This window comes from Elgaria multicarinata, chromosome 3 (assembly GCF_023053635.1).
Source record: "Elgaria multicarinata webbii isolate HBS135686 ecotype San Diego chromosome 3, rElgMul1.1.pri, whole genome shotgun sequence".
NCBI lineage: Eukaryota > Metazoa > Chordata > Lepidosauria > Squamata > Anguidae > Elgaria > Elgaria multicarinata.
Window position 1 is genome coordinate 25,757,314 of NC_086173.1, and position 21,714 is coordinate 25,779,027.

Below are 21,714 nucleotides of genomic sequence, written 5' to 3' on the forward strand. Positions count from 1 at the left end.
CATGGGAACTGTAATGTTTCAATTGGTCCTCCTTGGTGGTTACTTGGGTTAGGCCTCGTGCAAAAGCAGACAGGATTTCTGGGCTTGGATAACAGAAGAAATGTTTACAGGTACAGATTAATTAGGTATTTAGGTATTATTGTACTTTTAAATAAAGTATATTAGGGGTTCTATGGAGCAGTGGCAGTTTGCCATGTAACGGTGAGAAAAGCTGCAGTTGCTAAAATTCCCTCTTCTGCACCACTACTAACAGTACATTAGCACCGCTGTCTTCATTCTTATCTGGTCACCCTAGAAAAGCCACTATATGTGGTGCTCACACATTTAATATCTTACCTCACTTGTTTTAGGATTGACCCATGATTCTTAAAACAGGTTTATTCTGCCACTGAACACTGGTTAGCTTGCTTACCTCAAATTAAGCCCTGATTTCCAGCCCTTCCACATGCTAATAACAACACAAGACAGTTCTCAATACACCCAGGATCCTTTGTGCCTCATGATAAGGAGAGCTACAAGGTGTAAGCCCTAAATCATCCCATCTAACCTTCAGAGAGGCATGCTAAGCCATTTCAACAATCCCCTGGACTGAAAATCCTAAGAACCTGCTTCCATGAGAGCTGCCGTTATTTTGTCGTCCTTTATTCTCTCACCAGTGACTAAAATGAGCTAATCTGGAATGCTGCATTAATATGAAAAATGTCTACCTTATCTTTCAATAATTGACCTAGATAAAACCCTAGTTAGAATTGCCTCTCCTTCTTCATTCTTGCGCAACTGTAATTGTCAGGAAACCTCCAAGTGGAAGTTTGGGGTCTTACAGGTGAGGGTGAGAAGAGAATCCTCTGCTTTAGAATTCAAGTAACTTACAGCTGTGGCCTTATTAAAGGGGATGAACTGCAGTTTAAAATACAAAAGTGGGACCGGCAAGAAAATATAGCAGTTTATTTTAACCTCCTAACATGGCCAGCCGGCCATGCCCTCCTTCTTCAGATTTAAAGAGCGGAACTTGGGCATTCCACCGTTTTTCTTTTACAAGGCAATGTCTAGATCAGCCCTCCAGATGTGTCGGACTGCAACTCCCATATTTCCCAGGCAGCATGGCCATTTTAGAATGTTTTTAGGATGTTTTAAAGATGTTTTAATCATGTATGGTGTGTTTTTAATCAGTTTTAGTGTGTATTTTATATCATGTTTTTATACTGTTTGTTTTATACTTTGAATTGTTTTAGTTTTTGTGAATCGCCCAGGGAGCTTCGGCTATTGGGCTGTATAAAAATGCAATAAATAAATAAATAAATAAAAATAACATCTGGAGGGCGCTAGGTTGTGGAAAGCTGGTCAAGACACTCCAGAAAATTCTGTGGATGAGTTTGGGTGATTGCATGATAAAAGCCTAGACTGGAACTTCCCAGGAATTTGACAAAAGAATTGTGCGGCACAATCCTATGCATATTTACTCAGAAGTAAGCCCCAATTTGTCCAGTGGGCCTTATTCCCAGGTAAACGTTCATAGGATTGCAGCCTTAATGTCCCTTTAATAGCTGTGGATATTTCCCATAGGAGCAGTTCATCTGCAGGGGTGAGATCTGAGATGGTGCTTGAGAAATGTGTGTGTATGAGAGAGAGAGAGAGAGAGAGAGAGAGAGAGAGAGAGAGAGAGAGAGGGTGGGGTGGGGTGGGGTGGGGTGGGGAAGGGAAGGTACTTTTACATATATATAAGAAAAGCCATTTTAAAAGTCCCCACCCCAACAGAAATCTCAGCCCAGACAGAATGGGCCTCTCTTGTTTATACCAAAGAACTTTCCATGTCTGAAAACTAGTATAAAAGGACATATCACAAAATCTGAGAATACACTGAGAGGGTGTTTTCCTATGTACTTCCCCTCACAGCTTCCTTGATGGAAAGGGAGAATTGATTTTCCAGAGCTGGCAAGCTAGGGTGACAAGCAACATCTGGAATCCAGTATTATTGTCTGGTTTTATTAATTAAAATATGTTTAAACTGCCCTTCATTTAACAGATATCAAGGCAGTGAACAATAAGTATGACAAAAAAATGGCCATACAAACCACCAAGTACAATAAAAAAATACAATAATACACATTATGGACAAACTAACTAGAAGAGCCTTTAATAAACCAGGGGAGCACATAGATTCCTTTAATTCACCACCCAAGTTTCTTTGTCCCCTACCGTTCAGTTTAGAAATATTAATGGGGGGAATTAAAACCCTTCTTTACTCTACCACAGCAGAAAGGAGGCTTGTCTTTGTTGAGAAAAACAATCTTCTGAAGTGGGAAGGTGAGGGGTGGGGTGGGGAGTCAGCTTCCTCTCTCTAACTCTATGGCAGCAATTGCTTGGTGTGTGCAGGCAGTGGGAGGACATTTTCAAGATGGCACAGCATGGGAATACTAAATAAGTAACAAAACACCTGTCATTATATTAAGAGGCGTGTGGGTGGAAAGAGGACTTGTATTACAGCATCTCAGCCACTGTGGTATACTATTTCCTGACAGTGAGAGCCACACCACCCTCTGTCAGGGGCAGACTGGTTTTTTTACCATCATTGCCACCTATGTCCCAAATGCAGCATTTTACTCTTTGTCACAAGAATGAATGGCCAACATTCACATGGTTTGTCAAAAGGTAAAAAGGGTGCATTTGGGGACACCACTGGGGGAAGGGCTAATCAGATTCCTTGTATCTGTTTGCAAAGCATCACTTCTTCACCTGTCTAGACCCATCATAAGAACAGACCAAGGGTCCATTCTGTTCACAGTGTCCAACCAGCTGCCTGTGGTAAACCCACAAGTATTACATGGGTGCAACAGCACCCTTCTGCTCATGTTCCCCCAGCAACTTGTGTACATAGGCTTAGTGCCTTCAAAGGTAGCATATAAAGCCATCCAAATTGGTGGCCATTAGTACATCTTGTGGTTGCAAATTCTATTCTTTAACTATGCGCTGACTTCTGACTCTGGTTAAGAGTGTGATAGAATACCAGTAGTAGATTTAAAATAGACCATGCTTAGCATTTGTATAGCACATTTCAAGAGCTCAAAGCACTTCCCATGCATAACAACGTTAAGTTTGTTTTTAATGGACCCCAGAATTGTTGTTTTTAAATGGATACTGTTGCATTTATACTGTTTTTTTTTATGTTTTTGATGGTTTTTAAATTCTGTATACTTTTAATGTTTACTATTTTTAATTGTTGTAAACCGCCCAGAGAGCTTCGGCTGTGGGGCGGTATATAAATGTAATAAAATAAATAAATAAAATAATTCTCAGTAGTAATCCTTATAGCAGCCCTGCAGTATAGGCCAGCATTATTATGCCAATGTTGGAGAAGGTGGGTTGAGGCCATAGCATAGTAATGTATAGCATCCTGGGGCACAAGTGAGCTGTGAGAAGTAAGTTCACTACATAATTAACAGCACAATCCCATATGAGTCTGCTCAGAAGTAAAAACCTTTATGTTCAATGGGTCTTTCTCCCAGGTAAGTGGGTACAAAATTGCAGCCTAAAGGGTCTAAAATGATGCTTTATGTTCTGTTGGATTGGGAAGGGGCAGGGGCATCAAGGCTGTAATTCTATTCATCCTTATATGGGAGTAAACTCCACTAAACCCAAAGGGACTTACTTCCAAGTAAACACATATAGAATTGCTCTCTGAGAGTACAGATCTATAGATTTTATTTATTTATTTATTTATTATTATTATTATTATTTATTTATTTATATAGCACCATCAATATACATGGTGCTGTACGGAGTAAAACAGTAAATAGCAAGACTCTGCCGCATAGGCTTACCTAATAAAATCATAGTAAAACAATAAGGAGGGGAAGAGAATGCAAACAGGCACAGGGTAGGGTAAGCAGGCATAGGGTAGGGTAAAACTAACAGTATAAAGTCTGCACAACATCAAGTTTTAAAAGCTTTAGGAAAAAGAAAAGTTTTTAGTTGAGCTTTAAAAGCTGCGATTGAACTTGTAGTTCTCAAATGTTCATTTCTATACCGCCCAGTAGCCGGAGCTCTCTGGGCGGTTCACAAAAATTAAAAACATTCAAAGTATAAAACAACAGTATAAAACCATACTATAAAATACAATATAAAAGCTCAACCAGATAAAAACAGCAGCAATGCAAAATTACAAATTTAAAACACCAAGTTAAAATTTATTTATAGACTGTTAAAATGCTGGGAGAATAAAAAGGTCTTCACCTGGCGTCTAAAAGCATATAATGTAGGTGCCAAGCAAACCTCCTTAGGGAGCTCATTCCACAGCCGGGGTGCCACAGCAGAGAAGGCCCTCCTCCTGGTAGCCACCTGCCTCACTTCCTTTGGCAGGGGCTCACGGAGAAGGACCCCTGAGGATGACCTTTAGAATAAACCATATTAAGATCTAACAGGGCTTATTCTAAAGTAAACTCACACAAGATTGTTTTTATACTTTTAGTGGTTTTAAATTTTGTATATCTGTTTTAATGTTCATTGTTTTTAATTTTTGTAAACTGCCCCAAGAGCTTCGGTTATGGGGCGGTATATAAATGTAAATAAATAAATAAATAAAATAGCCTGGCTTTCAGCACAAATCTATGCAGAAGTAGGTTACTGACTTCAATAATATTTACTTCCACTTGTTTATCAGATTGTAACCATAGCATATTCAGGTTTACAGCCAATTTTTTAGAACTCACAGGGGGGGAAAGCTCATAATTAATGCATAAATAGGTTTATATCCTAAGGCTGCAATCCTATGCACACTTATCTCAGAGTAAGTCCCATTGAACTCAGTGGGGTTTACTTGTAAGTAGACATGTATAGGATTATAAGGTTATGAACAAAAACGTTTTATCTTCCCGTCTGAACGCCTCCACTCTGAGCAGGGTTAGCTACAAAATAACGATTCCGGAATGGGTGGGTCCGAAAGAAGCATCCAACCCCACCCTGTTTTATTTGAAACATTTTCTATACTTCCGCCACCTCTTCCCCCACATATGAAGGAGTCTAAACGAAACCGGAAGTGAAAGCTGCGTCGTCGTCGACATCCCTTTGCAGTCTCTTTGGTAACTACAACTACGCATCTTCCTCCTCCCCGTTTCAGTATCCGGATGAGATAGAAATAATCCTCGATGAGGGCGCCTACGTTATGAGCGCATGCGCATAGAGTGAAAACGAGTCGGCGCGCTAGAAAGGGAACTCGCCGACCCGGCGGAAAGCAGTAGCAGCTGCGCGCAGGCGCGGTGGCGGAGGCCTGGGATTTAAAGGGGTAGGACTAACGGCGGCTGCCCCTTCGGGGGAGTGCGGGGAAGAGGTATAGTTTTTTTTCTTTTCTTTGAGGAGGAAGGACTCTGCTAGTCCTGCCTGGGAAGATGGTTTGCGGGGGCTTCGCCTGCTCACGCAATGCGCTGTGCGCCCTCAACGTCGTTTATGTGGTAAGTGTGACAGCCGCCTGGCTCTCCCCCACCCCCGCCTCAATACACGGCTTAGTAAGAGATGAAGGGTGGGGATAATATGGGAACGGGGAAGGAGGCTTGGAAGTGGGGCGAAGAGATACTCTGGGGGTGAAGGCCTGGTGGGGGGAAGGGGAGGAGGAGGGGGGCACACGGCCTTGTCCATAATGGAGTAGCTGTTGGCCTTTTGGGGTGAACATTTCAGTAGGAACTGGCTGCGGGCAGAGAAATGTGTCCTAAATCATGTTCTGGGTATAAAATTGTAGACTATTGTTGAAGGGGAGGAGAGAGGTTGAGACAACGAAGCTTTCCTTTTTTTTTAACGCTAGAGAGGGAGAGAGAAAGGGCTGGGATGGTCTCCGTTTCTCCTATGTAGGGCAACCTCCTTCATCCTGGTGCACTCTGGGTGTGTTGAACTACAGCTCCCATCATCCCCAACCAGCATGGCTGGCAGGCCTTCTGGCTGGGGATGATGGGAATCATACTCGAACACGTTTAGAAGGTGCCAGGTTGGGAAAGGCTTGATCTAGGGTAATAGGTGAGGTGGAGCATGCTGGGAGAGAGAGGGTGTTTCAGTGACTGGCTTTTTTGTGTGAGTGGTGTGTGTGTGCGTGCTCTGGTATTGTTAGGAAGAGGAAGGCTGGAGGGTGTGCCTATGTATCTCCATTTTTTCTAGGATGTAGTGGGGAGGATTGCAGTGGGAGTGAACCTGTCATGGAATGCCTGGAAAATGAGTGTCCTTTTAGTGGAATAAAGAATTGGGTTTCATGAAGTTGGCCAAAATCAAGGATGTTGTCTCAGTGTGACTAGACAGATGCACTGTCAAATAAGCACAGGAGTTCGAGTGGTACTCACCTTATCGAAGTAAGCGCTGGCCCATTTTAAAAGATGCCCAGGGGGTTGAGCCTCTTGTGCTTGTCTTTTTCTCATCTGGTTCTAATAGGATGTTATGAGTTGTGGTGTTGTCAACACTGCTGTCTGACGTCTTTCCTTGAACTGATCATAATTTTTCTTCCATGCTGCTTTTTTGGGAAATCTTTATTGTCCCTGCAATTTTGAAACATCACTTCTGGGTATTCCCCTGACTACTGGAAACTGACTACTGGAAACTCCTTCTTTATTTACTTCTTAATTTCTTGCTTGGGTGTTATCAGGATTTGGCAGTAAGCGACAACACAGAAAAATGCTCAAGTAGAAATCAGCTAAGCAGTAGAAAAGCCTCAGTCTTTTAAGGCTTTCAGATATGAGTAATAAGTTGAGATGATGGAAAAGGCTCCTTTAATAGCAGTGCAGTATTTTTGGTAGGAAGGAAAGAGCAGCAAGAGTATGGAGTAGGTCAGATCCTGCACCTGATTCCATATTCACAAGGTAAACCTACAGGCAAATGGCATTGCTTTTTTCATGTTCTTCATCCTATTTAGAGGTCTCTGAAAGGAGGAGCAACTGAAAGCTCTTGTTTTTAAATATATGTCCTAATTGTATTTATTGCCTAGAGCACTGAAAAATAGCTACTTAGGTAGTAGAAAAATCTTGGCCAGAAGGTCCAAGAGGGTATCACATATGTAGTTGCTATTGTTTCTTCATTACAGAACTGTAGGGTGGAATCTGTGTACAACTCTACTAAAAGAAGTGTATGTTATGGGGATGGACGCAGAGGCTTATGCCAAACTGCTAGTGGAAAGCAAATGTGCATAGGGTGTGATATGCACGTATCTGGAGATATCACACATACTCTTGCTTTTGACTAAGATAAGAAAAGTCCTCTTTTGAGAACCTTGGGTTACATTTAACAGTGTACTATTAACTTGTTCAGGCACATTCCTGCACCAAGGATACAGAGGTGGCTGCTTTACAAACAACTTTATCTGGCCAAAAAACATGAGTTCCTGAAGCCAACTTGCTATTTTTTACTAGTTGTTGAACATGGGTGAGGAACCTGACAGGCAGTGCCAGCTCCATGTTTTTGAGGCCCCTGGAGCTCTCCGATGGGGTGGGCAAATCATGACTCCCACATCAATAGCCTTTTCCTGATTGGGAGAATGTTAGAGTTGGAAAGGGTCTTGAAGGCTATCTAGACCAAGTCCCCACTCGATGCTAGAAATCCAGAGCTAGAGCATCCCCATCAACAAGCAGTCTCTGCTTGCTGATCTTCTCTTACCATTAAGATGTTTCTTCTAATGTTCAATCATAATCTACTCTTCTGTAACTCAAGCCCATTAGTGTTAATCCTGCCCAGTGGGACAGCAGAGAATAAATCTTTGCCCTCTACTATGTGACAGCCCTTCAAATATTTGAAGAGTTTTACAATGTCTCTTAATCTTATCCAGGCTAAATATAACCAGTTCCTTCACCTTTCCTCATAGAAGTTGCTTTCCGTACCTCTGACCAGCTCTGTTGCCCTACTCTGTACCTGTTCCAGTTTTGTCTATATCTTTCTTAAAAGTGCTCAGAAATGGATACACTACTTCAGCTGAGGTTGGATGTTTAAGGGGCTGCATATAAGTCAATAGAAGCCATTCCTTCTCCTATAGAAGCCATTGCTGGTGTCTAAGAAGCATATCATCTATGAAGCTGCTCCAGCTCAGGGGATGATATGTGCCTTATCCTCCAATCTCATATGTCCTGCTTTTTGTTTGGAAGGCTGAGAGGAGTTTCAAGGGTTGAGTTGGTATCATTTAGGGAGTTAGGGTGTGTTTATGTGTCTGGAGCAAAGAGAAGGAACTGTTGACCACAGGATCCATGTCAGGCTGTAGTTGCAGTGTGGGTGTCCTACACTGGGAGATCAACATGACCAAAAGTCATACAAAGAATGGGTGTCTGTATATTTTATTTATGAAATTTATATACTGTCCAAGTGACAAAACACCCGTGGGGCACTTTACAATAATAAAAAACCAATACAATAACATCTAAAACAATACATACAACAATGAAAATATCTACATAATAAAATTTTAAAACATTGCAGATATTAGAAATATTAAAAAGACAGCACTAAAACTAATAATCAAAGCAAGAGATTAAAGATTAAAAGTATGCTGGAAGAAGAAGGTCTTAAGTTGACATCTAAATGTATACCATGAAGATTCCAGGACAACCTCTCTTGGAAGGGCAGGATGGGGGCTATTACAGAGAAGGCTCTTGATATCCACCCACTTTTCCATTTGTGGGCACAAGTAGCCAGAGAAGAGCCTCTGAAGATAATCTTAATAGTTGGGTAGAAACTTATCAGAGAAGGCAGTCCTTCAAGTAGACTGGTCTTAAGCTGTTAAGGGCTTTAAATAGGGTGACCATATGAAAAGGAGGACAGGGCTCCTGTATCTTTAACAGTTGCATAGAAAAGGGAATTTCAGCAGGTGTCATTTGTATACATGCAGCAGCTGGTGAAATTCCCTCTTCATCACAACAGTTAAAGCTGCAGGAGCCCTGCCCTCTTGACCAGATACAAAAGGCTTGAGAATCAGGCCTGTTCTTGTCTGCATAACTCCACCTGAGCTTCATCTGTAGAGTCCCATTTTGGGTTCTGTTTCCAGTCACACTGCAGTACAGAGGAAGTTTGGGAAATGACTTTTATTTTATTTTAATGTAGATAGATAATGTTTAGTAATTAAAGAGGTGATGATGACTCCGGCTTCATAGCTGAAGACAGCCCCTTTCTTGTTATGGAAAATGCAGTAATGCAGATGTATTTCTCTCTCCCCCACCCCCCATTCCTCCCCCCACCCCCGGTTGGAGTGTCTTGTGCTTGCAGAATTACATAATTTTTGATGAGCCTGGTAGGGAAGTGCATTTACCATGTTTATGGCCCGTATGTTAGCTTCTTGTCTGAACCTGTTTTGTTTTGGAACAGAAGACTGATTTTGTGCAGTGTAGATTAGACATCCCTTGAGTCAATCATGAAGTAGTTCCTCCACTCTCTTTCTGAAGCATGGCTGTGTACAGCACAGTTTTCAAACTCTATACTGTAAGCTTCACCCTTCCCGGTGCCTGTTTACACTTCCCTGTGCCTGTTTGCATTCTCTTTCCCTCCTTATTGTTTACTACAACTTTATTAGATTGTAAGCCTATGCGGCAGGGTCTTGCTATTTACTGTGTTATCTGTACAGCACCATGTACATCGATGGTGCTATATAAATAAATAATAATAATAATAATAATAAAATAGACACGGGCTCAGCTGTTCTACCTAACTCTTTTCTCTCTGTCCTTTGGCAGTAAAAGTACCTGTGCTGCTGGAGGGAAGGGATTGAGCACATAGCCAAGTGACTCTGACAACTTAGTAGCCAGCAGTCAGGGAAATAAGATGGGATAAAAAGCAGTGGGGCAGCCATAGTGGCCTAATGAGAACTTGGGGGTGGGGGCAAAGAAGAGGAAAGAGATACTGTTCCAAAGCAATGCTATTTATCAGAGGAGGTAGAAACAGCCCTTATACAATTACAGGTGAACAGCATAAATCCTTGTATCTCCTCTTAGCAAGTACATTTACATTGTACACAAGCTTAGAATGTTTCTATGTTAGTGGTGTGAAGTATTCTGGCTTGAAGTTCAGCATGTGCCACTTGGAATGGATGACTGTTGGGAGGATAGACCTTTTACTTTTATCAGGGATTTAACATTTTATACTAAAATAGCAGAATAAGCTCTGGGAAGATCACTTTTTCTAAAAGGGCCAAAATCTATATTCAGGCAATACCTTTAATAGGCCAACCAAAATGTAACAAAATAAGTGTGCAAGCTTTTGAGTTCTCCAGAATTCTTCATAAAGCTAGATGGTTAAAAAAGCAAGAGTTGGGAAGGGTGTTGGCAGATGTTGAAATCATGGAGTGTGCGTTTTGCTACAGTCTTAAGATGGAATTTGGGAGGAGATAGTGGAACATACAAATTAAGCTCTGCTAGGTGCTGTGGTGTACTTAGATTGCGCCTAGGCCTGCTGGGATGAAGAAATAAACAAACAATGGCTGATCCCCCATTTTTTAAAAAACAAAACCCAGCTGTTACCAGATCTGTATGTGAAACACAGGGTCCTTGGTAGGTGGAAAACAGAAGTAGAGAGCTACTAGACAGTTCTTAAATCCGTAAAGCTGGAGATTCTTTTAGGTGCTGTGCTAGATGAAAAACGTTGGTTCAAGCCAGATTGGGTAACTTTACCTAGTAGTTGGGATAACTTTACCTACAGGGCCGGTGCCAGACTATTTTGCGCCCTAGGCAAGGTGAGCTACTTTCACCCCCGCCCCCCCACCCCCCCAAAAATGCCAACTTTTAATTTTAAGAACATATGTTTCCTGGAAAAAATAAGAAGCACAAAACTTGAAACTGCTAAATTTATTTTGAAGTGCAAGAAATACGTCATGCCAATGATAGCAAACAAATTGGAAAGGAACGTCTATGGGTCTAAAATGCATTATTTAATAGGAATATCACCTCCAAATCATCCCCCAACTCACACGCATGCGCACACACACACTCAGCATCACTCACTCCAAACAAACACATGCATTCACTCAAAGACCCCATGCACCCTGTTCACCCATACATTCTCTCTCTCTCTCTCTCTCTCTCTTCCGGGTGCGTTCCGGAAGTCCAAAGGTGGAGCCGCCCCACCCCCACCCCAGCGTCCCTGGCTTCACTTCGGCTGGGTGGGGGCGGGGCGCCATCTCGCCCACCCAGGCACAGCTGAATCCTCGGCCCAGCCTGGCTCACAGCCAACGCGCGTGAGTGCTGCGCTGGGCCTGGCGCCCCTCTTAGCTTGGCGCTCTAGGCGGCCGCCTGAGTGGCCTCTATGGTAGCACCGGCCCTGTTTACCTAGTAGTTGGAGGGCATGTTTCCTCAGAGAATAAAACTTCATGTGGTACACTTCATGTGGTATAAAATCCTCTTCCTCCAGTGTAGGATTTAACTGTTGAATGGGTAAATGTGCTTTCATAGGCTTAATACAGTCAATAAAACATCAGTTGTCTGCAGAGCTGCTACTAATCATCACGTTCTTAAATGCCCTTTCCATCTTTATTGCCTGACAGACCAATAGTAAAGTGGAAAAGTTCCTAAAGGTTAACCACCAATTTTAAAATCCATTAGTATCAAGATATTGAGAGTAGAATTTGGAATGGAACAGTTGATCAGGAGAGCTACTGTCTTATTCTCAGGACAGTGATGTAGCTCAAAATGACTTTGCGTGGCTTTTTGGTGGGGCAACTGTGAATCATTTTAAAATAATTAACATTTAACAAAATAATTAACAAAAATGGAACCTCTTATATGGGTCCATGGGGCAGTAGAAGCCTGCCCAAGAAAGAATGTGTTGGTGTGTATTTAAGATGGCATAAGGTAGACTAACAGTTGCCTTCTTAACCGTTCTGTTGTACTAGCAGTGCGAGATATTCTTTTGCCTATTTTTCTTTAAGTTGTGTTGGGTTTGGTGTTATGTATCTCTACCTATAAAGTGGAAAGTATGTGTGTCACATATGTCCCAAAATGTTTACCCACTTCTACATATGGTACTGCCTTAGTGCCGTTCACCTAGTCAGGTCTTCGTGTACATGGATAAGAAAAAAAACTAAAAACATGAATTTTGGACTTTTAAGTATTCTTAAAGAATGGTTTTCAAAGAGATAAATGATATAATGGGATGGAAGGTTAAGTTAGGGCCAAGGACAGCGCTGTTATCAATACATGAAGGGGTTAAATGTACACAAAATAGTAAAGTATTAATAAACAATTCATTAACTGCATCTAGATTAATAATTGCCAGGAATTGGAAGGAACAAAGAGATTATCAAATAGAAGAATGGTACAAAGAAGTCTGGGATATAGCTATTAATGACAAACTTACATGTAATATTAAAGTTAAGAGGATTATTGAAACGAAATGACATTGATGAGGTTTGGAGTCCATTTGTTAAATTTGTACTGGAAAAAGGGAAAGGGAGTAAACCGGTGCAAGATACATTACAATTTTGGAAAGGAGAATAAGGGTCCCGGGTGGTGGGGTGCACAAGATAGTTCTATATTACTTGATCTAGTTTTTAAATTTTATTATTGTGGTATATTAAGTTGATGTAATATGATTATTGTATGTGTAATAACATTCAAATAAAAACTATTAAAAAAAATCATAAAACCCTGGATTTACGCCTATAACTCCCAGCTTGCCCAGGGCAGAACTTCCAGCATGCCTTGGGTGGGAGGCCAGACTTACTGGCTTTTGGCAGCCATTGTGATCCCTAAAGTCAGTCAACCCAATTCCACACAAAAGGAAACAACCCACAAAAATGAGCTGCATCCATTTGCAGTGCCTCCTCCCACCTGCCATTTGTGGTTTTAAAATCGTGACTAGATACAATAGCGTGACTTCAAGGCAGCCCTGGACAGGCAGAGAGGGAGAGGGAAAGAGAGAAACTAATTGAATTTGTTTTAAAGTTACCTCACAGACCTAGGACTGGCCTACCTTGCAGGGTTGTTGTGAGGGTAAGAGAAGGGGGGGAAAGAAATGAATTTAATTTATTGAAAGGTTAACTCACAGGCCTAGCATCAGCCTGCTACTTTAAGATGATTACCTTACAGACATGTATATCTTAGGGGACCTAAGCAATGCTGGGTAGAAATTTACTAACTAAACCAAACTAAAAAAACCCCCAACCAACCTAAAGATGAATAAGTTGCAGAGAAATTTATTATTTATCAAATGAATGTTATAAACATTATTCATGGACCCAAGCAACTCCGGGCATATCAGCTAGTTATCTATAAAATAGAGCAGTAGTAGGAGGGGGAATATGGTTGGTGGAACATTGGTGGGTGGGGTTTAGGATATTTTAGTGGACAACAGGAAGCTAGAATAAACGCCCTCCAATTGGTGACTGGAAGTTCTTTCCAAATCTCTTTGAATTGTGAAATTTTTAAGAGATGCATTGCATCAAAATACTTTCTTTTTTTAAAACAAGGCAACCATTTTTCTTTTGGTTACATCAACCGCCTGGTATATTGCAGAGGATGGCCCAAAATAAAATCAAACTCCAGATGATGGAAAGCCTCATCCACCAATCAGCAGACATGAATGCCTATGATTGTAAGCAGATGATCAGACTTGAGTTAGATTAAACTGGTTTATATCCAAAATGTGCTGGTTTATGGCTGGAGCTGTATGCTTTTCCTCCAGTAGCTGAAATGAAGAAGAAGGCAGTCACTGAGTGGGACAAAGGGGTTGGGGGTATGTATTAATGTGCTAAGTCACATAGGAAAGAATTCCTAGAATTGCAATTGTTTTCTTTGCTTCTCACTCTTACATTCTTCCTCCTCCTCCTCCTTCTTGCTTTCCAGCTGGTTGGCCTACTGATGATCGGCGTGGCTGCCTGGGGTAAAGGTTTTGGCATTGTTTCCAGCCTCCACATCATCGGAGGTGTCATTGCTGTGGGTTTCTTCCTGCTTCTCATTGCCATCGTGGGATTCATTGGTGCTATCAACCATCACCAAGTCATGCTCTTCTTTGTATCCTTTTGTACTGTTGGTGAAGCAGGGTTCATTGGCTCTGCCTGATACCTGCTGTTCAAAAACAGATACCTGTTTAGCTTGCCATGCTTCGCATTGGCATGACCAGACCTCACATGCCTGACTAAATTGTGGCATAGCACAGCCTTCCCCAAACTGATGCCATCCAGATGTGTTGGACCACAGCTCCCAGATTCTGGGTGTTGAATTCTAACATCTGGAGGGCACCAGGTTGGGGAAGGCTGGCATTGCAATCATTTATAGGAGCTAACAACTTTACTGGCCAAGCCAGGTGTCTAATTTTATTTGGTTTTCAATTGTGAGGTGTAGAGGTAGAGGCACACAAAATAGTCTAAGATGGTTATGGGGTTTTCCTCAGTTTTCTTTGGGACATTAGGGACTGCCAAAATAGATAACTATGTTTTCCCCCTTTGAGTCTGATAGTTGGAATTGGCTTCAAACTGTGTTTATTTCACCCCCTCTAACACTTAGTGAAACTCCAAATGTAAAATGATACCACTGGGGTTGTTCACACAACACATTGAGTTGTTGTGGGTTGTTGTTAATATGTTGTCTGAATCCAGGTCATTTTCCTCAAGGTGGCTTGTTAACCACCCTGAACAACCCAACAACAATCCATGGGTTCTCAAGGTTGTGTGTTCAAGAAAAATAAGCAAACCCAGGCACTGTGTTACATATTTCCCTATCTTGTTGGACATCATTGTATGCTGTAGGTGTATATCACTACTTCAGCCTTCCCTAACCACTCAAGTATAATGGTTGTTCTTTATTTTCAACATATTTTTCCTTCTGGTGGGTGGGTGTGGTGGTGGTGGTGAGATTTTGTCAACCCTGGCAGGAACCCTTCCCAGGGTGGAGGTACTGGCCAGCCATTGTTCACTCACCTATTCCTTCGCTGTGCAGTTTCTCCTTTAAAAAAAAAACAATGGGAGGGGTGATACATTTTAAAAATCCCTTATATTGGCATACCACATAAGAGGGCAATTTGCCTTGCAAGAATCTACAAATGGTTGATCTTTTGAATTTTCATTAACAAATCCTATTTTCAGTCATTTTAATGAATTGATGCAAAACGAACAAGCCTCACACTCAGTCAATCCTAACTATACACTGCGGGGAGATAGCAGGTGGTTTGAGCAGTACCGATGTCATAATCACCTCAACTGACTGGAGAGCGTTTTTGCTCTGCCAGAGAAATCTGAATCTTTAAACAGGCTTTTAGAATAAAATTCTTCATGTAGGATAAAAAAAAACCATAACTAATTTTGAGCTGCTTAATGGAGCAATACTAGTCCAATATGAGATTTAGGGGGGGAAATCCTGTTGTAGGCCAAAATCTCTGGAGGGCCCACCCCTGCTCAGGAGTCACTCTCAACAATAGGTAGGGGTGTGCAAATGAGTGAAACTCAACATTGCAGAAGTTATCTGAATTTCACCTTGAAGCTCGTTCGGACTCTAGTCTGCCTCCGATTGCAAGCTTTGGATTTAGTATCCATTTTTCCATGCAGATTTTTCAAATACATGCATGCTGTCAAACGCACATTGCAAGCTCAGAAATGTACAGACTTTGACCGCAGCTTGTGTACAAGTCCATGTTCAGTCTGGAAGGTGTAAAGTGTGTAGATCCTGATCAAAAATGAACTGAAACTAATCTCTCATCTCTCTCTAGCAATAAGTGGTCAATGCACAAATGTAGCAGTGGGAAGGGAAATAATAACAGGCTGAGAGCCCTTTAATGCTGTATCAGATGCTTGCTTCTAAGTCCTGCACTTTTATCCCTATGTGACACAGTCCTAGGAATGTGTATTTGGAAATACTGACTTCAGTGGGACTTACTCCCAGGTACACATGTATGGGATTGCAGCGTTAATTTATGACACAGCTGTAAGTTGCCCTGATGTTTCAAAGGTGTAGAGTGGCCTGAATGATTGACATAGTATTATCAGTTGGAGAAGCTTGTTTTTCATAGATGTCAGTGATGCCATTCAAAACCAAATGAAAAATTACCTTCCTGGAACTGGTGATGGTAGCTTGTACTACAGACAAGAAAACTGAGCCCCTCTGGTAGATATAGAGCTGAAAGTGAGTAAGACAACATATAAGTATAGAGTTAAACACCATATTACCAAGTGATAATGAATGGAAATTTTAGACGCAGAGGCTGGGTTTACACAACATGCTAACCCATCCATTGTTGGTTGTTGTTGAACTGTGGGTTATTGTGTTGTCTGAATGTGGTGCATTTTCTGCAGGGTGTCTTATCGTGTTGTCTGAAAGCAACACATTTTCCACAGGGTTGCTCGTTAACCAACCTGGGTTTGGAGGTGTGTCAACCAGTTCTGGATGGGGTTACACTCCCCCGGAAAGACTGCGTTCGCAGTTTGGGGCGCTCCTTGATCCATCACTCCAAATGATAGCTCAGAGAGATGCGATGGCCAGGAGTATCCACTATCAGCTTTAGCTGATATGCCAACTGCGCCCCTTCCTAGAGTTGGAAGACCTAAAGATGGCAGTGCATGCCCTGGTAACTTTGAGACTCAACTTCTGCAATGCGCTCTACATAGGGCTACCTTTGTGCCTAGTCTGGAAACTTCAACTAGTGCAAAATATAGCAGCCAGGTTGGTCACCGGTACATCTAGGGGTGACCATATTACACCAGCTTTAAAATCATTACACTGGCTGCCAATTAGTTTCCAGGCGAAGTATAAAGTGTTGGTTATTACCTTTAAAGCCCTACATGGTTTGGGTCCAGGTTACCTACGGGATCGCCTTCTCCTGTACAATTGGCCCCACATACTCAGGTCCTCTGGGAAGAATTTACTTCAGCCAGCAAAACCTAGATTAACAACTGTTACCCAGAGGACCTTCTTTGCTGCCGCTCCCAGACTGTGGAATAGCCTGCTGGGAGAGATCCACCAACTCAACAGTCTTTCTGGATATAAAAAAGCAATAAAGAATGATTGCTTCCAGCAGGCCTACCCAGTCAAATTTTAAGATGTCTTGCTGGCTGTTATTTTAATAATGTATTCGTTTTTATATGTTTTAATCAGTTTTATGTATTTTATAATATTTTGAATTCTATGTTGTTCCCTGGCTCGATCCAGAGGGAGAGGTGGGTAATAAATAAATAAATAAATAAATAATTAGGCATGACTCCTGTGAGAGGGCATTTGAAAGTTGGGCTGCTACCAAGGAAAAGGCCCTATCTTATGTCACCACCCGATGTACCTTCCCCAGTGGTAGGATAACAAAATGGGCCTCCTCTACAAAGCTAATACTCCAGGTACAGGGAAGAGTGTTTCTTCAGATACCTGGATCCCAAGTCATTTAGGGCTTTGTAGGTCAACATCAGCATCTTGAATTTGGCCCGGGAACAGGTAGGCAACCAACGCAGCTCTTTCAGAAGTCAGTATTATACGATCGCATAAAAAATACACGTGTCTGTTTGCTGTGGGTACTTAATCCTGCAGGAAGCTATGACCCGTTGATGCATTTATTGCGCGGGATCATGCGCATAGTTGTCTACATGGAAGTAAGTTCCATGTAGGAAGTCTGTCATGTGCGAAGCAGCCTTTGGGGAAGCCAAATACAGGCAGTCAAAGAGACCACAGGATTCCTTTGTATGGTACATGTGATGGGAAATTGGCATCCAACTAAAGCAGTTGCCTTGTGATGGTGTCTCAATTTGGCAAATAAAGCATTTGGAGGCTCCAACCAGAACATTGCTGCTCTTTACCTCTGGTCTTAGCTGTACTTGAGAGGAGAGGGCTGGCCAGGTGTCAGTGTTGGTTTGCATCCCTTTAGGGAGCTTCTGCTTTAATTTTGACACTCCTAAGAGGACTGTTGGATGGTCAGATTTAATACGGTACGATTCAATACACTTTTTTTGAATTTTTATATAAGAAGACAGGTGATGGAAGATGCTGCTGCTTCGTAGTGGGGCTCCATTGGTCAGAGATGCCGCACATGCTAAAAAGCTCCCCTTCCTGCTAACGTACGTCCTTTCCTATGCCTTTAATCTGGCAGTCCTACAACACCGTCTCCATGACTGGTAGCGATGGGCAGGAGGAGTGCGACAGTTTGGCATGTATGTCCCACCCTCCCTTCCACTAAAACGACCACAGTATATTTTCATAGTACACAAAATAGATTTCTAAGGGAGAGTGGGTTTTCTTTCATTTGTTACTTAATACCGGATTACAGTAGAAAAGACCCAGACCCAGAGGTAGTTAAAGGTTTTAAGCTGCAGCTCAGCTTGTTGGCTTTTCAGCATCTCTGTGCTTTCCCAAGCATTTCCTTAATTGCACCTTCTCTTCAGTATATTGTCATTCTAGGGCTAGTCTTCCTTTTCCAGTTTGGAGTTTCCTGTTCGTGTCTGGCACTCACGTCAAGTAAACAGGTAAGAGCATCTTCCTGCCTGACGTCGATCAGCTTTAGTGGGAACTTGTGATGTTTTGCCTGCACTTCAAGCTGCAACATGTCCACCCAACTTTGCTTACACTTCATTGACTAGAAAAAGAGCAGATCGGATCGTGAAGTGCAACAACTTGCAATATGCACAAAACGGGGTTTGGGTTGACGTTTGTGCCTCTCGTACATAGGTGGGCACAGCACATTTCATTAGGGTGTGCACCCAGGGTTTTTTTTAAAGGCAAACATTTATTGAATATTCATAAAGGTTATTATTTTTATTCATTTATTAAACTCTGTAGACACTGATGCCCCACTCCACGTTCAGCTTGCTTGAGTGCAGGAGGGATGTTGCCCGGGGGGGGGGGGGAGAATGAGGAGATGGTCCTCAAGCCCCAGCATTGTTTGGCTGTTGTGGTGACACTGGCTGGAGAAGGCACTTAAGAGGCAATATTAGCATTTGGGGCCCATCTCCTGACCTCTTTGAAGGGTGGCTCCTGGCAGAGAGGTTCCCAGCAGAGCGATCACTTTTTGTTCCTGCTGGGAGCAACGGTTCTCTCTTGGAAGCAGCAGTTCTTCAGTGCGGCAACAGAGCAGCTGGAGGGCAGCCAGAGGACCATTCCCACTGTGTCTGGATCCCTACTCAAAGCCCCCCTCAATTCATTGCTTGTTGCTTGAGACATTATGGTGTGACTGGGCACACCCAGCACACCTTTTGCGCATGCCTATGCTCCCGTAGCAACTACTCGCATCTCTTAGGGGCCTTTGATACAAATGCAGTGAAGTGGAAATTAGGGTTGAGTGTATTGATGAGGGAGGAAGCTATTGGAAGGAGCTAGCAGGCTGTGATCAGCAGGGGCACAAGCAAAAGGCAAATTTCCAATTTGCTGTCTGAGCTTGGCAATGGGGAGAGAATTTTGCTGCCCTAAGCAAAATGGCAAATCTTCTCTTTGCACCTGGTTTCAACTTGTCCTTTAACTCAGTTTCCTACCTGCCCCAAGCCTATCCCATTCAGTTCTTATACACACCAGTGAGTTTCCTCTACTCATCAGGAAAACTTGAGAGAATGGCAGGCTGAACTTCCTCTCCACCCATCCCGGTTGCACCACTACAGTTTTCAGTACACTTTCACGACTCAATCGCTTATTGGGATTCCTTTACTGTATCTAACTCTATGCCATTGTTTGGCACAACATGACCTAGATGCTGCTGCTGCTTCACCATAAAACTCCCCACCCACTTACCTGCTGATCATTTGTGAGGTGACTTGATTAATAGAAGGGAAAGATTCCGCTTCGTGTCTCTGGACTTGATGGAAGAGGCTTGGATCTCAAGCCACGCAGAATCCAAGCCTCAGCACTTTTGGCTTACAAAGCTCTCTTTCTTTCAGGAGAGTCTCTTGAGTGGTGCCTGGAAATTCCTGGAGCGGGACACCAAGAAGTCATTGGAAAAGAGCTTAAACTGCTGCGGGCTGTTCAACCACACAAAATCTGCTGAAGAATTCAAGATTGACTTTGAAGCGTGCAAAGCAGTAAGTGTAAGCAGCGCCGGCACAAACTTTCCCGCTGCCTGAGGCAGGAGAGCAGACACACTGCCCGTCATTGTCGCCACTGCTACATCCATCTGCCCCCTGCCTGCTTGCCGCTGTGTGCGTCTCCCCACTCCCCCTCCCCGCCAGACACATCTATCTCCTTTTCTCACCCCATCCATGTCCCCCTCTCCACCTTCACACTCACTGCATCGGTCTCTGCATCTCCCACCCTATTGCTGCCTTCTGAAGTGCCATGTCAGCCAGAAAAGCAGCCAGCATGACTCTTCGCCAACGGGGAAGGTGCTGACAATGGGGGAGAGGACAGGAAGCACACAGTGGCAGCAGTTCCTCCTGGCGGGGGCAGGGAGCATGCAATTTGCCACTCCTCCCAGCCCACTGCCTGAGACAGGCGCCGTACCTTCCTTCATGGGAGGGCCAGCCCTGAGTGTCCACTCTTGGAACACCTTGTCCCAAAATCTCTGTACAGCTTTGTACTTTATTAATCCAGGGTACACTTTTCAAATTATCTGCATTGGAACCACAGTACATTTCAGAGGATTCCCTGGGCGTGCTTACTTGGTTCACATAGGATGTTGGCCAGACCTGTTCTGTTACATGAATCTTTTGGGGAGCCATGGGCACATTTGGATATTTGAGAAATTGTCATGGGTACCGCCACAACATGGTTGCCACAAAATGGCTGCTATGGGGAGCTGGCTAGTCAGCAAAGGGCCTGTAACTTCTCCAAGAAATAGAGTACAAAGCCAAGTTTGTGTCTGAACCCCAAACCCCAAATCACATTTTTGCCCCCACAAAGCACAAAACACCCATTTCACAAAAGGCAAACTGGTGAGGTTGAGAAACAATTGATGGAAGCTCTCCAGATATTTTTGGACTTCAATGTGAGGAAGCCCATGCCAGCATTGCCTAGGATCAAGAATCCTGGGAATTGAAGTACAAAATATCTGGAGATCCCCTTTCTGCCCACAACCTCAGAGATGCATTCATCTCTGAGGCTGTGCATTTTAGGGAAGATTGATTAATACTATGATTACTGAGTTTCTGGTTAAACTACCAAGAAACTTCAGGGTTCAGTGAAATCCACAGTTAGTACATCAGTGCTTGTTCTTGCTACAATTTAGTCATCTTTCCCCTTCCCCCAACCCAGATTCCTATCCAAATGTTAATCCTGTGTGATTAGCTGTGATTTATTAACTTCCACAATCTCTCTTTGGTTCTGTAGTCTCTTTTTGGAAGACTGTGACCCATGTGATCTATTCTGGCTGCTGCTACATTTGTCCTCTGTATACATTTCCTTCGCTGCCTTTCTATTTATTACTCTTGAGTAAAATACCATGTACACTTATGGCACTATATAAATAAGTATTATGTTCAGTTTAAACACTTTACTTACTTCTAAACTTTTATATAATCTTGCTCCTTGCTACTTTTTTGGGTCTCCTCTGATATTGGGCTCATTCAAGATGACACTTCAGGGACTGTGGTTAGCGAAACTGTGGTTCTTTGGGGTTAGGCACTAACCACAAGCTGTGCTGTCGCACACAATACTTTAAACCATGGTTAGAGCCGCTAACCCTGCTGCAGACAGTCCGATTGTTGTTAGCGAGTGAACAGGGTTTAGCAAAACGCTTTGCACAAGGCACCTTAATCCCTGCTGCTTAACCAAAAGCCTTAACGAGTAGGGTTTAAAGTGTCTTCTGAACGGACCCACTGTGTTGCTGCAAGATCTTTTGCTTTGTTCTCTTGCTTGTTACATCTATCTCTGCGGGTGCCTCTTGCCTTGA

General features: G+C 42.8%; 1 protein-coding gene and 1 long non-coding RNA gene across 3 annotated transcripts in view; one reads left to right on the forward strand and one right to left on the reverse strand.

Moving 5' to 3' along the window:
- Positions 1 to 5,245: 5,245 nt before the first annotated feature.
- TSPAN31 (tetraspanin 31) overlaps positions 5,246 to 21,714 on the forward strand; it is a 29,675-nt gene continuing 13,206 nt past the window's right edge. Inside the window, exons 1-4 of one of the 2 annotated variants that reach the window (XM_063119689.1) lie at positions 5,246 to 5,444; positions 13,779 to 13,946; positions 18,287 to 18,367; positions 19,769 to 19,915. In XM_063119689.1, coding sequence (XP_062975759.1) covers positions 5,382 to 5,444; positions 13,779 to 13,946; positions 18,287 to 18,367; positions 19,769 to 19,915 — 459 coding nt within the window. In that variant the 5' untranslated portion in view covers positions 5,246 to 5,381. The remainder of the gene's footprint in view (positions 5,445 to 13,778; positions 13,947 to 18,286; positions 18,368 to 19,768; positions 19,916 to 21,714) is intronic. The other variant, XM_063119690.1, reaches the window with a different exon arrangement.
- LOC134394328 (uncharacterized) lies at positions 14,654 to 19,788 on the reverse strand. The gene is made up of 3 exons (XR_010025173.1): positions 19,623 to 19,788; positions 15,975 to 16,043; positions 14,654 to 14,876 (listed from the first exon to the last, which is right to left on the reverse strand). It is a non-coding gene; the product is annotated as an uncharacterized LOC134394328 (long non-coding RNA).